At 42.3% G+C, this 19,071-nt stretch overlaps 1 protein-coding gene across 3 annotated transcripts; it reads left to right on the top strand.

The window, feature by feature from the left end:
- Positions 1 to 222: 222 nt before the first annotated feature.
- Positions 223 to 18,618, top strand: SLC35A1 (solute carrier family 35 member A1). Of its 3 annotated transcripts, none has more exons than XM_008929944.3 (8): positions 223 to 336; positions 3,434 to 3,611; positions 9,160 to 9,319; positions 9,683 to 9,835; positions 11,157 to 11,223; positions 15,278 to 15,454; positions 15,847 to 15,981; positions 17,911 to 18,618. In XM_008929944.3, the coding sequence occupies exons 1-8, from the start codon at positions 255 to 257 to the stop codon at positions 18,039 to 18,041; spliced, it is 1,083 nt and encodes a 360-aa protein (XP_008928192.3). In that variant the 5' UTR covers positions 223 to 254; the 3' UTR covers positions 18,042 to 18,618. The 3 variants fall into 3 exon arrangements, with proteins under 3 accessions (XP_008928192.3, XP_029818615.1, XP_029818614.1); XM_029962755.1 differs by lacking the exon at positions 223 to 336 and adding an exon at positions 608 to 816; XM_029962754.1 differs by lacking the exon at positions 223 to 336 and adding an exon at positions 861 to 879.
- The last annotated feature ends 453 nt before the right edge of the window (positions 18,619 to 19,071 follow it).

Below are 19,071 nucleotides of genomic sequence, written 5' to 3'. Positions count from 1 at the left end.
ATACTGTGGAATACAATTGTAACCCACATCCCAGTTCTGGCGCTGCAGAAACGTGCCGGTACCGAGGAGCTTACTCCTGGCAATGAGCAATACGCGTGCGAGATTCCTGGGTGTTTACTGCCAATAAAACAGTTCCGACAGAGGCCGGGTGGAGCAGGATTGCACCCAGGATATCCAGGCGGGAGGGAGCCGACTCGATGGTGCGGCGCGGGCGGCGGGGCGCTCTGGGCGGCCGCTCTGCTCTCTATGGTGCGATGGGAGGAGCGGCGGGGCACGGCGGGCGGCTCCGGCCGGCGGTCCTGGCGCCTTCGGCGAGCACCATGTCGCCTCCAAAAGGTGAGGGCGGGCGGCGCGGGGTACCCGGCGGGTTCCGCGGCTCCCAGAGGGCGGACAGGGCCGGAGAAGGGGACAATTCCCACCCTGGCAAGAGGAAGCGCGACCCGCGCGCCGGACGGCTCCCCCTTCCTCCCCCGCGCCAGAGGGAGTGGAACTGTCCTCCCCGCTGCGGGCTGCGGCGCGGGCGCCTCCACCCGCGGGCTCAGGGGGTGGAAGGAAAGGGCTGCGCGGGGGTTCGCGCCGGGGAGGGGCTCTCCCCGCCTGCCTTCCCGACCCCCCGCTCTCCTCCCGCTGCCCAGCCGCTTCTCTCCGCAGTGTGGGGCCGCTGCTTCCCGGCGTGTGGGCCGCCGGTGCTCCCGGTTCGGGGCTCTCCGGGGCGCCTCCGCCTTCAGGATCAGCGGCAGCCGCGTCTCCCCCGCCGCCGGTTCCGGCTCCGGGAGAGTCCGAACGTGGCGCAGCATGGTCGGGGCTTATCCCGAGGTGCAGGTGGTCAGTGCACAGGGACATCCCCTGCTCCTACCCTGCGGGCACCGCCGGATCAAGGTGTCTGTTGGGATATGCTTAGGCTGGACATTAGGAGGAATTTCTTCACAGAAAGGGTGATTAGACATTGGAATGGTTGCCCAGGGAGGTGGTGGAATCACTGTCTCTGGAGGTGTTTAAGGAAAGACTGGATGTGGCACTTAGTGCCATGGTCTGGTTGACATGATGGTATTAGGTCACAGGTTGGATTCGGTGATCTCAGAGGTCTTTTCCAACTCAGTTGATCCTGTGATTCTCCGTGATTCTGTGTGCAACGAGGCCAGAGCGCCGGTGGTCCCAAAGCCAGAACCCTCGAGCAAGCCAGAAGGGCTTAAATCCATCAGGAAGGCAACGCCTGCCCCTCTGCTGGCTTCCCCCATGGAGAGCCTTGCACAGGGCTCTCGGGCTCTTGAGGCCGGGAAGGGTGAGGAGCAGGAGGGATCCCTGCAGTGTGTGCCGGGCACCCATTGCCCCAGGTGCCCAGGCAGAGTTGTGCTCCCTATGCCAGGCTTGGCCTTGGCTGCATCCCAGGAGCCCTGGTGGAGCCGTTAGATGAGTTGTGGAGATGTGTGGGAGGCCCGTGCTTATACCCTGAGGCTTTTGGCCTGTCTGGTCCCTTTTGCTGGAAATCATTTCATCCAAGTGGGATCTACAGGGAAAGAAACAACAGCTTCTTCCAGCTCTTTCAGCTCTTACTTTCTTTAGGCTGGTATAAGTTCAGATTTGTCAGGAGAAGATATGGGTGCCCCAAAGGTGCTTTCCTTCTCCTCCCTGCGCTGCACTGGTACTGATGCAGACACGTGAGCCAGGCTGGAGAAATGTCGAAGCTGAAAACTAGCTGCAGATACCTTTTCACATAATGCTAGAACTATCCCGTCTAGATACTAGATTCATTGTGTCCAAATTATGCATTTGGTTTACCTAAGTTTGCAAACCATTGCCAAATTGGGACATTTATTTATTTTTTTAAATAGTAGTTAATATAGGCAGGGATTAAATTCAGTTTTAGTTCATGTGTCAAAACACAGTGTTAATATGATTTCTGTAAGCACTAAAACATCATTAGAAAATACATTTTTGTAAAACTAGACTGGGTTAGTTGTATTTCCTGGTTGTTATGCCCTTGGATTCCCACTGCCCCTCCCCACAATCCAAATGTAATTTTAAAACTGGATTACAGCTTGTAAGTCTCTTCTAAGCATTGTTAGTCCAAAAATTAATTGGCTCTACCTTTTAAAAGTGGTTACTGACGTGGGTAAGATTTTTATCTGTAAGGAAGTAGCTAATTTAAATGATTGCAGCAGCAGCAGGTATTAACTGTACCTTGCAGAAATGTTACACAATTGAAGACATTGCTGGCTTGAAAGAAACATGAACCAAAACACTGGTTGCACTGGATTCAGCAACTCATTCCCATATTAAATGAGCAGAGTTATTACAAATCTTCTTATCTTGTAGCTCATTCCCTGTTCAGCAGAGGAGCATAAACTTACAGCAATTAAAGTAAGTTTTTTTTAGGATGTTCGGAAAACAACAGATAGTGGCCCAAAAGGTGCTGCTGAATGACCAACATCCACAGGACAGATGCCAAACATAACAAAGAATAATCTACCAGTTTGAAAGATAGTTTTGTGGAAGCCACACATTTGCTGATGTGTTGTGGTCGTGCTTCTGTGCAGAGAAGTCTGTTTGAAGTCGTGCTCTTTTCTCTCTCTTGGTTCAGATGCAGGATTAGCTGTTCTCTGATGTGGGACTGAACTGGCATAGCCTGGCCATATCTACCCAATGGAACTCCCAGGCCTCAGAGGAGTCTCGTATGAAAAACTGCCTTGTGCCAGTAGACCTGGGACAGACTAACTCCCAAATTTTGCAGGATAGTTGTTGGCTGAGGGCAAAACAGTTACAAGAATTGCTACTGTTGTAGGAGTATAGCAGTGGGGAAGGCAGAGGGGATAATGCAGATGATACATAGTCCTTATGTGGTTTAGTTTACTCAAGTAACCATAACCTTAGTGTTTTCCACAGTGAGTTTTTCAAGAAAGCCCTTTGTGTAAAGTCCCATCACCATTCTGAGCAAAACTCTTCCTTTACTAAGTTAGGTGGAAAATAGGGCTGAAGGAAATGCTGCCTTAATTGTTAAGATTTGCTAGACTGATTCCCTTCTTTGCTGATACTGAACTTTTCCTCTCTTTGCTTTTGCTTATCTGCCAGTTCTCTGTCAGACATCAGTATATTACATGGAGAGGATCAGCTGCCATTTCAGAACGAGCTCCTACTGTCAGCTAAAGAGCAGGAAAGCACAGAAAGACTTTTTGATTACTATTAGATAGATATTAATGTATGATTAATTTTTCTAGAAGGCAAGAGAGCATCTTATTTTCAAACACCTGGAATTCCTATACAAGCTTCTTCGAGAAGGCTTTAAAATTTAACTAAAACTTTTTTATGGGAAGTGTTTCCCAACATTGTAGTTATTGTATGCTGCGAAAGTATGTGTTTGTTACAGCCCTCCCCCATTTCAGTTCTTAAATTAAAATGAGGGCCATGCTGAGCTGTCATCTCTGTTTTCTTTCAGAAAATGTCAGCTTACTGTTCAAGCTGTACTGCCTCACAGTGATGACCCTGGTGGCTGCCACGTACACGGTCGCATTGCGGTACACGAGGACAGTGGAGACAGAACTCTACTTTTCAACCACGGCTGTGTGCATCACTGAAGTTATCAAGTTGTTCTTGAGTGTGGGCATCTTGGCTAAGTAAGTGTGGGAATGCTAATCAGTACTTTGAAAACAGGTCCTTGCTTCTAGCCTCAGCTTCTCAGGTACTAAAGTGCAGGTACAGTTGAGAATGTGGCTGGATAATCACTGCTGAGGAAGGGTAATTTCAGAATGGGTTAGTGACTTCCTCAACCGAAACTGCTTTGCAAACAGCACAATATTCAGGTGTGTCCTTTCTGCATATTTTCTAGTTTTGTATGCTTTGGAATCGGTTCAAAACGTCAGCACGAATTATCCACAATCTTTTGGGTCTTTAAAATGTTGGTGTAGATGAAAGTTGGACTGTGAGCCATTGTCTGTTGAGTTACATAAAATTTTAAAGTTCCTACTCATAAATTTTCCCAAACAATGTTATGGACAGATATTTTGCTGTCTCTATTAATCTGGCAAACCAATGCTGAAAGACTGTGGACAGAAAATATTAGTTTCTGTAATCCCAGACTGCTGCCAAAAACCAGAATCTTAGTCCACGCGTAAGCATCCGAAGTAGAGAGGCCATCAGTCTGCTGTGTTTTCTCTCTGCTTCCCTGTGCTACATCCTTCCTAGGAAGACTCTTTATATTCTGGACTGGTCCAAAAGCCTGGTTCTTGCCATTGTGGTAGAATTTGTTCTTTTAGCGTCTCTGCCTGTTTTGTTGTGGCTTTTGGTACATCAGAAGTCTGGCTGTTATATGCTAGAGGAACATGAAATCACATGATATACTTCAGATCTTCATCAGATATTTTCAACTTAATATCCAAATGGCATTTTATTTGCTTTAGTGGTGAGACAATATCTGAATTTGGTAAGGCAGCTGTGGCAAACTGTCTTTTGTTTAACCTTTCGTTAAATGGAAGGTGTTAAAAAAGGCAAGTGTAAGCAGTGGCAAATTTCTATTTTTATGCACCCTGGGCTTCTCACTCTGTCAGCACAAAATGCTGGCAGAAGCATCTCTGCTGACACGTGGTTGTGCTGTGGTTCTCACTGTTGTGACCAGTGTGGAGACTATAGCAGCCTGTCTTTCCCAATGGCGAGGGACCTGTGTGGCATTTGGTAGCCTCACCTGTGTGTATAATTTGTCAAATCTTGTGTACTTGGGCCCCAAGCTATTTATAGTATAGCAGAGAGGCCTAGTTCAGCAATGTAAGCTATCCCTTTTGTTAAGGGTTTGTACAAACAGTCTTTTTGCTTGAAATAATTAAAATCAAAATTACTTTTAACTCAGAAAGAAGTCTGTTTTGTTTATGTTTTTAGAACAGCCCTGCAGAGCCAAAAATCCATGTAGCCCATCATTCTCCCTTTGGCAGCAGTCAGCAGAGGGTGCTTAGAATAGAAGTGTAGACAACAGGGAAGCACAGGCTGAGCTTTCCTTAACTAGTGGCAGAAGCTTATGGAGTGCCCATCCTGGATGCTGTGTGCTCTGTGTGATTGTCCAGTTTATTTTTGAAATGCTAGTCCCTACTGTATCTGTGAAGTGACTTTTGCAATTTAATTACATGCTATATGAAAAAGTACTTTTTAATAAACACCTTATCTAGCAGTTTCACTGGACTCTGTTGTCTTGTGTTGACAGATGTCATGAATAATCTTTTCTCCTTCATTTAGCTTTTCATATCTCTACAGATCTGTGTTTTCATCACTCATTTATTTTCTGAGCCAGGACTCTTAGGTTAATTTTACTGTGATCATCCTAGTACCCATCCCTACAGCATTTCCAGTATAGTTACATCCCTTTTGAAACAGAATCCAGAGCATGCTTGTATTCAGGATGGGAACATGCCGTGGCATTAGGCAGAGGGGTGAAGGTGCTTTCACTCTTGGCCTTGGTTCTTTTCCTGAGGATTTGTAGCATTCTGCTGATTTCACTCAACACAGCTAAACCTTGAGCTGACATCAGCAGAGAGCTACTGTCATAATTTTTACAGGTGGCCACAGCTAGATTAGAGATGGTTCTGTATTTAGGGTTGTCATTTCCTACGGTTCTTTCTTATTTATTGACAACCGAGCTTTGTTTACCAATTAAAATGGGAAGAATCTGATTCACTGAGTTGTTCAGAGGTTATAATATCTATTCTGATCTGGTCAGTAGTGGGGTTTTTCTTTCCATAGTTGAGATGGAGATGGGCACCAGCAGACACTGTTCATCAGGCCATGTTCACCTCTTCCCAGTAGGATGTCCTGCATGCTGGTGGGTCCAGATGCTCTTCTTTGCTGTCCAGGTAACTGAGCTGTTTCTCAGATGGCAAAGGATCCGGTGATTTTTGCTTAGTGTAGTGAGGGACTCTTTGGCAACTATTGAAAGTTTCCTTTTGTATATCACAGATAATTGAGTATTACTAGCAAACTTTGCCAATTTGCTAGTAACCTAATTTTTAGACCACTTATGAATATGCTGAACAGCACCAATTCCAGCATAGTTTCCTTCTATGTCTCCTTTACAGCTTCCTTCAGTTTTAAATCCTAACCAATTTGTCTCACCCAAGGCAAGGTGCCTTTGTAGTGTAATAACCTGTCAGAAGAGTCACCTGTTTTTTCTGTACAGTAGGATACATTTGGGTGGGTACCTGTTCTTTCTGAAACCATCAGCACTGATAACTGCAGTATGCAGGATACTGGAGTACAACTCTTGCATTGTTCTGCAGAATTTGTTTTCTTACATATTATTACATGATGCCTTCACTGTATTTACTTTTAAGGTATATCCCAGAAGGCACATTGAATGGATGAATGCCAAAAGATTGTCTTTCAAAAGAGAAATTTATGATAGTTTAGGCTGTGTTAGTTGTTAACTCGACTGTACTCTCAATTTATCGTACTTAAAGTCCTACTCACCATCAGGTAATAACACTTTCTACATTCTTATCTGGTACATAATTGCTTAGCAGTAGATGAAGAAACGTAGAGCTGATTTGCAAACTCTAATTTTAACTTCACCTTTTCTAACAAATGCATGTTTCTGTTGCAGAACAGATTGTTATTAGTATCTCTCACCTATTCATACCCACGAATTGGCTTTAGGTATGGGGTAATGAATTTATGAAAGGGGGAGTGGCTTTAAACTGAAAGAGGGTAGATTTAGATTAGATATTAGGAAAAAATTGTTTACTGTAGGGCTGGTGAGGCTCTGAAACAGGTTGCCCAGAGATGTGGGCATCTAGAAGTGTTCAAGGCCAGGTTGGATAGAGCTCTGAGCAACCTGGTCTAGTGAAAGGAGTCCCTGCCCATGGCAGAGGGATTGGAACTTGGTGATCTTTACAGTCCTTTTTTTTCTAACCTGAACCATTCTACAAAGAAAATTGACTATGTTTTTAAATTCAAATCTAGACCAACTTCAAGAATGCTGAATTCAAACTAGATAATTTTTTATTTTCATATCTGATATTGCAGTGTACCTCTTTGGGCACCTTATTTTATCAGCTGTACATGGAGACTTATTTTGAATTCTTTTTTGATCAAGTAGATTTAAATCTATATCTGCATGATCTTTGTACTGAATTCAATTTACACTTGGAGATTCTTGATAAGTGCATGCTTCAGAAAGCACATCCACTGCACAGATGAGCTATTAGATAGTTTTCTCAAAAACTAAAGTGAAGATGGTGGTTATTAGACATGTGTTATTCTTTATTGCTGAAATTTGATGCTAAAAGTGTAAGGAGACAGAAACTACTATTGCTGCTGTGATTTGACTTTAAATGTGTGATCAGCTAATTCACTGAGCATGGTCTGGAACAAAAGCAGGTATAGTTTAAATATAATTTTCTTTTTTGACAGCCTACCTCAGTATCAATGAATAGAAGAAGCTATTATGGTGTGGTATTTTTTGACTTCTTACTTTCATGGAGTAGAACTGTGTCTGTGCTAATTCTATTTTATTTATAGCTAGACATTTGAGATAGAAGCACTTCAGTCCAGCTGTACTTGGGTATTACCAGGTTTTCTTATATATCTTATCTCCCATTTATAATAATATAATATATTAAATTTACTGAGGAATAAGTAAATGAAAAATTTTGCCTATAATATAACATTTTATGCAGTTCTGTATCTACTGCAACTAACTGTGGTGAGCTGTAGCATGAGCTTTCCCCCTTGTATTGCAAACTTTGCTTGAAGTGTCCAGAGATTTCCTTGTCATGATTGTTCCCTCTGTCCAGACATGTCTTGGCTTCTATGTGTGCTCTGTGTTATGGCAAAATGGCAAAAAGAATCCCTTGCAGCTTCCTGTATAAAGACTGCTCACCCTATACAGGGGGGAAAAAAGAAAGAAAAGGAGGTATAGGTGCAGGTATGTGCTTGTTGTGAGGCAGGAAAAAAGGCAAGGAAGGAGAGAAACTTCGATGGAATGATAGTGAGAAGTAAAGTCTAAAAATCTTTAGAGAGGAAAAGTTTGAGAACCTGGAGCACAGTGTCAGGGGTTGGTCAGGAAAGGAAAATATGCCAAAACAAGGTGGTTAATGAAAGAGTCTGGGGCATAGAGGGATTGCTAATTTTGTTAACTGCTCATAAGAGTTTGGGACAGATAGATGATGTACATTGTGGAAAAAGAAGCTGGGACATGGTTAAAGTATGGGGAATTGGGCTTCTGGAGTGCTAAGGAGGTTGTGAGCTATTTGTTCATATCTGTGTGCAATAGAAGCACAAGGAGAGTTAAATTTAAGAGCAGTACAGGTTGCAAGTTGAGAGGCCTGTGTGAGGACAGGAGTGATTTTGGATGTTGGTATTTGTTAGTGGCCAAGCAAGAGAAGATTGGAAAGGGGGGCCATGGGACTTGCAGAGAACTGGAGAGAGGACTGGAGCAGCAGTGACAAGTAAGCAGCAAATGCCAGATTGATGTACAAATGATAAGGGAGAACTAGGAATGCAGAGATCTGATGTAAAACCTTGGTAACAAACCACAAATGGGGACAGCAGCAAGAAGCAATATATTCTTTCCCATTGCCTGCTCTTTCACACACTGTAGTTACCTGAAGGACATATGTGAAATGCAAGGCCACAGGGCCACCACATGCCCTGCCAGACCTCTTCACGTGTGTGCTGGTGCTGGTCCAGCATCTCCCACAGCACATGTGAGAAGAGGAACCCATGGCTGCCTGAGGAATGAGAGGTGTTTCCAGCAGAGTACTGTGGAATGGTACAATCCTTTTTGGCTGTACTGTGAGGCCCAGTTTAAAGGGAATCTGGAAAACCATGGACATTTGACATCACACACAATATAGCCAATTGAAAAGGGGAGATACGAACCATATCCTTCTGTTCCACTGCCTGTATTGACCCACTGCCTTTAGTAACTTACTGTTACAGTATTCATTGTGGTTGTTTACTTTATAACACATTAATGGATCTAACTTCTCATTCCAGAAGGGTTTTCTACTTGTTGAGAACCTCACTGGTTTTTTGCCAGTTAATTTTTTTTTAATGAGCAGAAGGTACAACTGATTGTTGAGAACACATTTTCAGCCTTCCCAACGGATTCACTGATTTGATTTCTGTTTTAAAATACCAGTTTAAGAGAGCCCTCTGTTATGCTAATATTATATTTTGCAGAGAAACTGGAAGTCTGGCAAGGTTAATAACATCTTTAAAAGAAAATGTATTTGGAAGTCCTACAGAATTGCTAAAATTAAGTGTTCCATCTTTGGTGTATGCTCTTCAAAACAATATGGCGTTTGTGGCTCTTAGCAACTTGGATGCAGCAGTCTACCAGGTAATACACATTTCTGTCAGTAACTGATCTGTAAATACATTTCTCTTTACTGGTTCATGAGGCACATGTGCCTGGCACACAGTATTCTCTTTAGCCTCACTGTTAAAAGCCAAACCATGCTTTGTTATATTCAGAGAGTGCACTCTGCTGTAGAGCTGTTTCCTGAGCTAACCACTCGCTGCTGGAGTCATTTCAAATTCACTTTGTTGTAACTGGCAAAATTGGTACAAAACGCCAAGGATCTGTAGGAATTCAATGAATATAAAAATTGGTCACTCTTTAGTTAAATTTTCTATTTTATTTTCTTGTTTTGGAGGAGTTTATAAAACCACATCCTCTACACTACGTTCCTGTCTTCTTTAGGTGACGTACCAGTTGAAGATCCCTTGTACAGCTTTATGTACAGTCCTGATGCTGAACCGTACCCTCAGTAAGTTGCAGTGGTTCTCTGTGTTCATGCTGTGCGGTGGTGTTACCCTTGTTCAGTGGAAACCTGCTCAGGCTACAAAAGTACAGGTAAGAGTTTGTATTTTGCCTAATCAGATGGAGAATAAATTTCATCTGTACCTCGTATTTCACTTCACAGCAGCTGGGATGAAGGTAGAGTTTCTTGCATTCCACACAGCAGTATCTGTTTCCTATTTCCAGCCACTTCAGGTACAACATATCCACTAGTTTGATCACTGGCTTTCACATTTATGGTGTGCCAGTTCAGGCAGGCTTGTGGTATTGCTCCGGTCTCACTTGTTGGAAAGGCAACTGATTGCTACAATTAGTATTAATTACCACAGACATCATAATCGGTCTAATGCATCGTCCTAGGAGTGTCTGAGTAATAGATTGTTTCCAGCAGTTGGCCCTGGTAACTTTGTAATTGTTGGAGCAGAGAACTTGGAATCAAAGCACTGGGCGGAATTAGGAGAGAAACTCCAGTGCTGTGTGGGTATGTCATTTAAACACACCCTTCAGAGGCACTGACCTAATCCCATTCTGGGAAGAAACAAGTGTCTCCTGTTTCTTTGGTATTAGTGGGAAAGGCCGTGCTGCTGGGAATATTGGGCACTGCAAGAGTACCCACAGAAAATGAAATGCCACACAGCTGCACCGAGGTCCTCTGAAGGACAGCCCTCGATAAGCAAGTACATCTTATACTGCAGTGAAATGCTAATAGTTTTGCTGTACCTAACAACGTAGCTCTGTGTCCTGGTTTTGGCTGGGATACAGTTAATTTTCTTCCTAGCAGCTGGTTCAATGCTGTGTTTTGGATTTAGTATGAGAATCATGCTGGTAGCACACTGATGTTCCAGTTGTGTCTAAGTAGTTCTTACCCAAAGTCAAGGACATTTCAGTGTCTCCTGCTCTGCCAGTGAACAGGGACACAAGAAGCCATGAAGGAGCATGGCCAGGACAGCTGACCTGAACTGCCCAAAGGGCTATTCCATACCATGGAGTATCATGCCCAGTATATAAACTGAAGGACTTGTCCAGGAGAGGCCAATTGCTGCTTGGGATGGCCTGGGGATCGGTCAGGAGGTGATGAGTAATTGTCTTGTGCACCACTTGATTTCCTTGGATTTTATCTCTCTCTCTCATTTTGTTGCTATTAGAATTATAACTATATTTTATTTTTATATAATTATTAAACTGTTCTCATATCAACCCACAAAGTTTACCTTTGGTTTTCAATTCTCCTCCCCACCATGATGGTTTGGGGGAATTAGTGAGGGGCTAAATGGTGCTTAGTTGCTGGCTGGAGCTAAACCATGGCACCCTGGAACCGATTATTGTAAATTACTGAAGCGTTGTATCCTTTTTAAAATAATGGTTGATGTTGCAGGTGGAGCAGAATCCATGGCTCGGGTTCGGAGCGATTGCTGTGGCTGTATTGTGTTCAGGATTTGCAGGTATAGTATTATTTCTGTACCTGGCTTACATCAAAAGGACTGGAGAGCTCACAAGGTTCAAACCAGAACATTCCATGTTCATTAACTGTCTTTGTGGATTAGTTTATCCTCTCTGCCCATAATTATCTTCTGCTTGCAGTAATTGTGACAGATTCATGACATGATTATTCTCGGTGGCAAGCAAATGACTAAGAACATGTACTGTTGGTTTTAGATGATACAACTGAGAAGGCTGGTTTGCAAGAGAAAGTGTCTTTCAAATGCTTAGAATAACACTGTAGGGAACATCCATAATCACTCTGTACAATTAATTGATGTTTGCTTTACAAACACACAAACTACTTGCATTTTTTTTACAAGGGGAACTGAGCTCCTCACTCAGTTCTTGCACCAGCTCAGCCTCAAAATAAACTTTGCCATAGTCCTGTAGGTGGTAAATCTAACTGAGATGCAGAGGGAGCATGAGTAAGGCAGAGAGGTAGATGAGTAGGAGGAAGCCTGGATAAACTCCAGGAAGGATTTTGGTTTTCTTTATTTTTGTTTTGTTCTACAACCAGCGTTTCCCCTCAGGGTAGCCTTTTCTCTGGCTTCTAGAAAAAGATACCAAAACTTGAGAACAAGTGAGCTGGTGCTCAGAAACAAGGAAATGCAAATTACTACTTAATTTGACATTTGACTCACAGGGGCATATTTCACTGGCTGTAAACTGGATCCTCCCCTCTCCCTCTGTAAGAAAGCAAGGTACTATTACCCACCTCTAGTACTGTAAAATCCTGCAAGAATAATCTTGTGCTGTGCATAAATGCTCATTACTCGTGGAAAACATTCTGGTTGGCAGAAGGAGTAGAGAGTCATTTTTGTTTGCTGTCTTTTCACTGAAACGGGTACTTTGAAGCAGAAATACTAAATAAAACTGTGTAGAGCTCAATCAACTTTTCCTGGAAAGTTATAAATTTCCTCATTTAAATAGATGCTTCCAAGCCACAAGACAATACAGCATTCACAGTGGAGCCTTCAGAGTCTCCTAAAGCTCTCCCGCTTTCTCCGATAACGCAGGTCAACAGCGGTGCTTCTAGAGGTCTGCAAATTCAGAGCATTGAAAGGCTGATGCAGGCAGCTTGAGACACTCAGGGCTTTCTTCTGCAAAGGGATTGCAGCCCGTGTGTTTCCTTGCTGACAGCTGAAGCTCAGGGGCAGCTGGGAGGGACAGTGTATTTCATCCGCAGAGCTCCCTGTGCCCTTGGGGCTTTATATGTTGAAAACCTAAATCCTATTCAAATTCTTTTCTTCCTTCCCACGCTCACATGAAGCAGTTCTTTTGGCATTAGGCCTTCAGTTTCTGGCCTGGCCATGTTAAGTGGGTTTTATTATTCCAGCGAAATCAAAAAAAGTTGTGTGGTTTTGTCCCTCAGAGATGGAAGATAAGTTTTTCCTTCAAATTGTTGATCTTGTGGTAATTTCCAAGTATCAGGGGCCCCGACAATGCTTATAACAGCATTGGACAGATATTTAATGGCAAATCCTTTGTGACTTAAAACAGTACTGAAGAGTTAATTTCTCCTAAACAGCCCCCATTCTTTCCTTCATCTTGCCTAGTGGAGTGAATTTTATGTATATTCAGAAATCTGAAAGCATAGTTTATTGGTTTGTTTACTGTTTTCTTAGTTTAGAAATTTTACAAGTATGGTTCATACTCAAGCCAAATTTCTGTTACATTGATTATACCTGATTGTGCTCTGTGGGTCTTCTCAGGGTGGCAGAAATCTCAGGATAATTATTGTGGGGTTTTTTAAGGACTGCAGTTATTAACAATACTAGTTTGTTGTTTCAAAAAATTATATTCTTATGAGATAATATCATAGTTCCTTGGGATTTTTATTATTTGAACCCCTGAAATATAGATCTGCTCTCTAATTTATTCACCATAAATATTCACTATACTGTATTAAATTATAAATTGCATTTTTCATTAATAAAATCAAATAGCAAGACTTGAAGCTAACTTGGGGGCTTCAGGGTGAGTGTGTGCCTAGGGCTTCTAACTCGTAAGTCTTTGTGCCACCTTTGTTTGTTCCATATTCTTGTCTCATATTGTATGAAGGATCCTGGGTGACATTGATAGCAGTAAATGTTTAGTCAGTAGGGCTCTCACCAAAAGGTCATGGAACTGGCTGAGAACTGCTCTGTCTGTTTTTCAATGTGGAGGAAATTCCAGAGATTTGCAGAGCTCTGGTGGGTGAACAGTGGTTAAAAAAGCAGGTAGTGATGGCCTTGTCAAATGTCAGCCTTTTAGTCTGACACAGTGGAATAATGAAAAAGTGAGGAATTTCAATAATGCAAAACATAAAAATAATAGTATCATCAGCCTGGTATAATGAACTAGAGCTTTATATTAAAATGAATTCCACTTCCTCAAAACCACTTTGTAGTTTCAATTAGCAGAAGGCCTCAGTTTTGATTTGCTCTTGTAGACCCCTGAAGCTCTGGTTTCAGAACAATGCTGCCAAGTGCTCAGCAAGCACAAGGCTTCTGAGGAATTTTCAGTTTTGGCACTGAGGTAATATAGCCCCCCCTTCCCCCGTTTTAGTTTTTTCCTGCTTGTAATGAATGAGTGATTTAGGTTGTTTGCTCAAAGAATCACTGGCAACGATATCAGTAAAAGCAGGTTTAACAGAAAAGTGGGACAAATTTTGTTGGCAAGGCTCACTCTGCTGCTTACTTGGTGGTTAAAGCACACAGAGAAAAACTGGACTAAAATCAATCAATCTGAAACTAAAATCGAGCTAAAATTATCTACATGGAGACTGGGGATGGAAAAAAGGTAAAGAAGGGAAAGTGTAAGGATAAAAAGGAATGAGAGACACCCTCCTGTTGGGTCACAAGGTTCAAAGTGTATCCCTTGCCAAACTTAGTCCCCGATTTGACCAATGGTTTAGGCCTAAAGGTTTTAACTGCATTTAAACTTTATGGCCTAATTTAAACGATTTAACAACAGATTCTATAGAGTTAACTACAAGCACAACAGTAACTCACTTGTAGGCCTAACTTGCTTACAAATCTAAAGTACTTGAGAGTCTAAGAGAGCAACATTCATAGTACATTTACTATAGGATATTCACACTCATACAGACCTAAAGGAGTTTGTACAAGGTATTCACCCGTGATAAAATTTCCCTTTGGTTCAGTGAAGTACTCACATTGGATGCCTTTGCATCTTCTCAGCAGGCGAAGGGTTGAGCCTCGAGGAGTGGGGGTATCAGCCCAGGATCCATCGTTGGCATTCGGCGATGGTCCTCCCAGTATGGCAAACTTGGGAGTTTGGTAGCTCTGAAAGGTGTCCTGCTCAGAGGGAGATTGCTGTGCTCTAAAATTGCTCCAAGTTTCTAGGGCTGTTCATTAAAAAACAGGAGCTCGTTAGACAGCACTAGTTCCTAGGAACAGACTGTTTCTGATAAGCTCAAGAGGAGCTCAGCTCAGGTGCTGTTCATCAAGGCCAAGGCCTAACAAGCATTTCTGAGATCATAGTGCAGCCCTGGCATGGGGGATGGGGAGTGTTTTACCACCACACTGCAAAGCATCCCAGTGGAGAGGAAAAAATGTTCTCCATCTTACTGAAATACATAGATATTTTATCCCATTATTATTATTATTATTATTATTTTATCTCATTGTTAAAATAATGAGTGCCAAGGTGAAATGCTTTTTTCTGGTATAGAATTGTGCAGAAGAAACTGCTGGCCAGAAGCCTGGCACATCAAACAGAAATGAGTAGTGGCCTCAATGGTCCATAAGGTTCATTGTTACATCTGTAAAGAGAAACAGAATCTATTTTTGGTGTTACATACCCATTATAATGATCCTGTTATAGAAGACAGATTTTAGCAGGATGTGTTGGGTCCTTGGCACTGGGAACTTCTGTGAAACTCATCAGTCTGTAGGACGAGTTGATTCCAGTAGTCTTGTCTGGTTTTAAAATGTACTAAAGCACGAATAATTAAGGATGACACTTGGTCTCATTGAAATGTTTTTGCTTTTTGTTTGGTTTTTTTTTCAGGAGTTTATTTTGAGAAGGTCTTAAAGAGTTCAGATACTTCCTTATGGGTGAGGAACATTCAGCTGTACTTATCTGGGATTGTAGTGACTTTAGTCGGTGTGTACATGTCAGACGGAGCCCAAGTTATGGAGAAAGGGTTTTTCTATGGCTATACATACTACGTCTGGTTTGTCATCTGTAAGTATCTTGTGGTTTTAGAATCTTGATACACTGTTTTTCTTTTTTAACACTGATATAACCGATTACAGGAAGCTACAAGTTCAGTCTGACACACTTTCTCCTGTGTTTTGAGGGATTTTATTTAAAAGTATAATTTTCTTGGAAATTATTCACTTAGCTTAAAATTGTGCTGAAACAGCAGTCTAAATAACTGATTAGCAGTAGATCATCTTTAAATGAGTCATGTCTGATTTACTGGATGCCCTGTAGACATCCCATTCCACTGCATTAAATCACCAGTTAGGAGAATGTAGCCCAAACAAAAAGAGCACACTGGTGGAGTAAAATGCATAATTTCAAGAGTGACCTACTGCACCTGTACTAATAGTAACACATTATCTGTTTCCCAGTTCTTGCCAGCGTAGGTGGCATCTACACTTCGGTCGTGGTTAAGTACACAGATAACATTATGAAAGGCTTTTCTGCAGCAGCAGCCATTGTTCTCTCTACTGTGGCATCAGTCATCCTCTTTGGCCTCCAAATAAGTAAGTGCTTTTTTGCCTTTAATTTGACAGCGTGTGCATGTTTCCTGCCTGCCCAACCCACTGTGCACAGTTCACACCAAAGCCAGTGTTTTTGCCTCCTCTCAGTTGTTCTGGTTTTAACTTCCAAGTCTTCTCCAGAACACCTCTACACTAATGCACCATCATCCCTGTTCTGTTGCACAAGATGCCTGATGATCCTATACTTCCAAAGGCATTCATGGTTTATTCTTTCAGAGGCAGCTACAATTTCAAACAGAAAGTTTCTTTCTAATTTAAAGAGCTTTATTGATGCATCACTTTGTGATGCAGTTTAATATGTGATGTAGCTGTTTACCTGGGACTGCTGTTGCTAAGTTATCATTTCTTGTTGGGTTTAGTACAGCCACTGCCAAATTAGTTCCTCAGCTCTTTCTTCAAGTGCTTTACACATCCCTGTTAAGTTACACCCACTACTGTGTTAGCTTTTACCTTCCCCATTTGCTGTGGACACCACCACATGAGAGCAAGTCGAGCAGCAGCTGGAGTCGTGACTGATGTGGTGAATTTTTTGTGAGAGGAAACAGCAGATTGCTCTGGGCTGTTCTGCAACTACAAAGGATTTTCTCCCTGACCAAGCCTCTGTCTGGTACTGTGCCCAGTATCTCCCACTCAGTCCTTCACTGTTTAGTTGTGGGTATTGCTTACTTTTCTACCTTAATGCAAAGATGGCGTGGCAACATGGTGGAAAAACTAGCTTTCTGATGTAGAATTAGTGAGACAAAACTTAAGGAAAGCTTGCATAAGGAGGAAACCATTAGTGTTTGGCTGAAAAAGAGCATCATAAAGCAAGGGATGGAAAAAAAACCCACCTGGTTTTAAAAGCTCACTTGGGCAGAGCATTTTCTTGATGGTTGACACAAATCAAACCTGTACTAGTGACCTTTCTGTGAAACTCTCATTAAAGTGTTTCTTAACCCCATCTAAATCACAGAATTACAGAATATGCTGAGTTGGAAGGGACCCACAAGGATCATCAAGTCCAATTCCTAGCCCTGCACAGGACCATCCCCAAGTGTCACACCATGTGCCTGAGAGCATTGTCCAAACGCCTCTTGAACTCTGTCAGGCTTGGTGACCACTGTGACCACTTCCCTGGGGAGATTGTTCCAGAACCCAACCACCCTCTGGGTGAAGAACCTCTTTCTAGTATCCAGCTTAAACCTCCTGTGACACAACTTCAGGCTATTCCCTTGGGTCCTATCAGTGGTCACCACAGAGAAGAGATCAGTGTCTACCCCTCTTCTTCCCCTCAGGAGAAAGTTGTAGACTGCAATGAGGTCTCCCCTCAATCTCCTCTTCTCCAGGCTTAAAAGACCCAGTGACCTCAGCCACTTTTCATACAGCTTCCCCTCAAGGCCCTTCACCATCTTAGTTACCCTCCTTTGGACACTCCCCAATAGCTGAATATCTTTCTTATATTGTGGTGCCCAAAACTGCACACAATATTCAAGGTGAGGCCTCACCAGTGCAGAGCAGAGCGGGACAGTCACCTTCCTTCACCAGCTGGTGATGCTTTGCCTGATGTGGAAAGGCAAATAAAATGTGTTATCACGGGCTACTTTATTACATCCACTGGTTTTTTATCACTAAGTTTATTGTAACATAAGCCTGTCCAGGTGGCACCTGGAACTGCAGGAGATGCTTCATTCTTGCTTTTATGACCATCACTATGTTCTTGCTGATATGAGACTAATTGGAATGGTGTGGGGATTGTAAACTCAAGAGTTCCCAGTGACAGAGGATAAAGCTAGATGCTGTGTATTAATAGCCTGTTGTTCTGTTTAGAATAACTTCAATACTGTCATTCAGATATTGTCATAACTTACATAGCTTGCTGAAGGTTTCTGCTTATATGAATGTGTTTATTTAAACTATTTTGTCTCCTTTCAGCTGTTACCTTCTCCCTGGGTGCTCTCCTGGTGTGTATTTCTATTTACCTCCATGGATTACCTCGACAAGACACCACAAAAATCCAGACCTCAGAGATTAAGAGCTCAAAAGAGAGACTTGCTACTGTGTGACATTGTCCATAAAAATGGACAGAAGAAAAAACAGACTTTAAAAAAAACTTGACTTTTTTTAAAAATTAGCCTTAAGCTAGTCATGAAATGGTTTAAGTGGGACAGACTAAAAGCAGAAGTTATATGTGGAGTTTCCAGTGCTTGATACTGAGGCTACGCTGCATCTGAGGAGCTGCCTGGGTTTTTATGGAAGGTATTCTTCATTCACATCGACAATGAAGAGTCTCATTTACAAGGAAAATTCAATGAAGGAGCTGATCACTCAATTGTATATAATGTTTATAATAGAGGCAAATTGGTTCTTTGTGCATTTGATAAACTGTCTTGCCCTTTGAGGGCAGAAATGCCTGAAAGCTTCATAAAAAAAACTATTAAAAAGAGCAATTACTGCCAGCATTTTCTCTTAAAATACTTGGCAACTGTAGTTTGATTAATGACAGGAAAAGTTTTTCTTCTAGGTGATAGGTACGAGACAACACAACTCTACTGGGAATAACCATGCTCTGAGCATCACTTACCTAGGAGTGATTAGAGGTAGCACGTGCTGTATAGTTTATAAAGTCAGAGTGAAAGACAAGTGTTTCTCTAAAGTTGTGGATTTCCTTTCACTTTTCAAATGTTTTTTATACCTGCTGTAGCTGGTAGAGGGATCTTCTATGTGTTGTACAGGGGAAAGTTTGCACGTATTCCTGTATTTTTGGCTTAAGTATGAATGAGTCAAAAGATTTTTGTCCGTACATTTTCTCTCTAAACATTTCTGTGCACACAGTGATGCTTGAAAAGAGTTCCTGTAATGCATGTTAGGCTTTGAGTTAATTTATTATTGCCAACCATATAATTTCAACTCCTCCCTCATCTTCTAAGGCCGTCCAGAAACTGCAGCTCTACAATGAGGGAAAAGTGACTTTGGTGCATTTGGGCAGCTTGTTGTCATTCATAGCGGAGTCAGAATGTGACCAAGTTTATACTCTTGGCTAGATTCCTTCAGACATGAGTTAACCAGCTGGGTTTTACTTGAAAGTGTGGCATG

The sequence above is a fragment of the Manacus vitellinus genome, unplaced genomic scaffold (assembly GCF_001715985.3).
Source record: "Manacus vitellinus isolate BGI_N305 unplaced genomic scaffold, ASM171598v3 scaffold_4_pilon, whole genome shotgun sequence".
Lineage (NCBI taxonomy): Eukaryota > Metazoa > Chordata > Aves > Passeriformes > Pipridae > Manacus > Manacus vitellinus.
The sequence above is the reverse complement of the archived record's forward strand: the minus strand, read 5'-3'. Positions and strand labels throughout refer to the sequence as shown.

Excerpts from the sequence above, each read along its gene's own strand:
- SLC35A1 (XM_008929944.3), top strand. The coding sequence starts at position 255 with ATGGGAGGAGCGGCGGGGCACGGCGGGCGGCTCCGGCCGGCGGTCCTG. Across the intron at positions 337-3,433 it reads CACCATGTCGCCTCCAAAAG|AAAATGTCAGCTTACTGTTC; the intron begins GTGAGGGCGGGC and ends GTTTTCTTTCAG. Across the intron at positions 15,455-15,846 it reads CTACGTCTGGTTTGTCATCT|TTCTTGCCAGCGTAGGTGGC; the intron begins GTAAGTATCTTG and ends TCTGTTTCCCAG.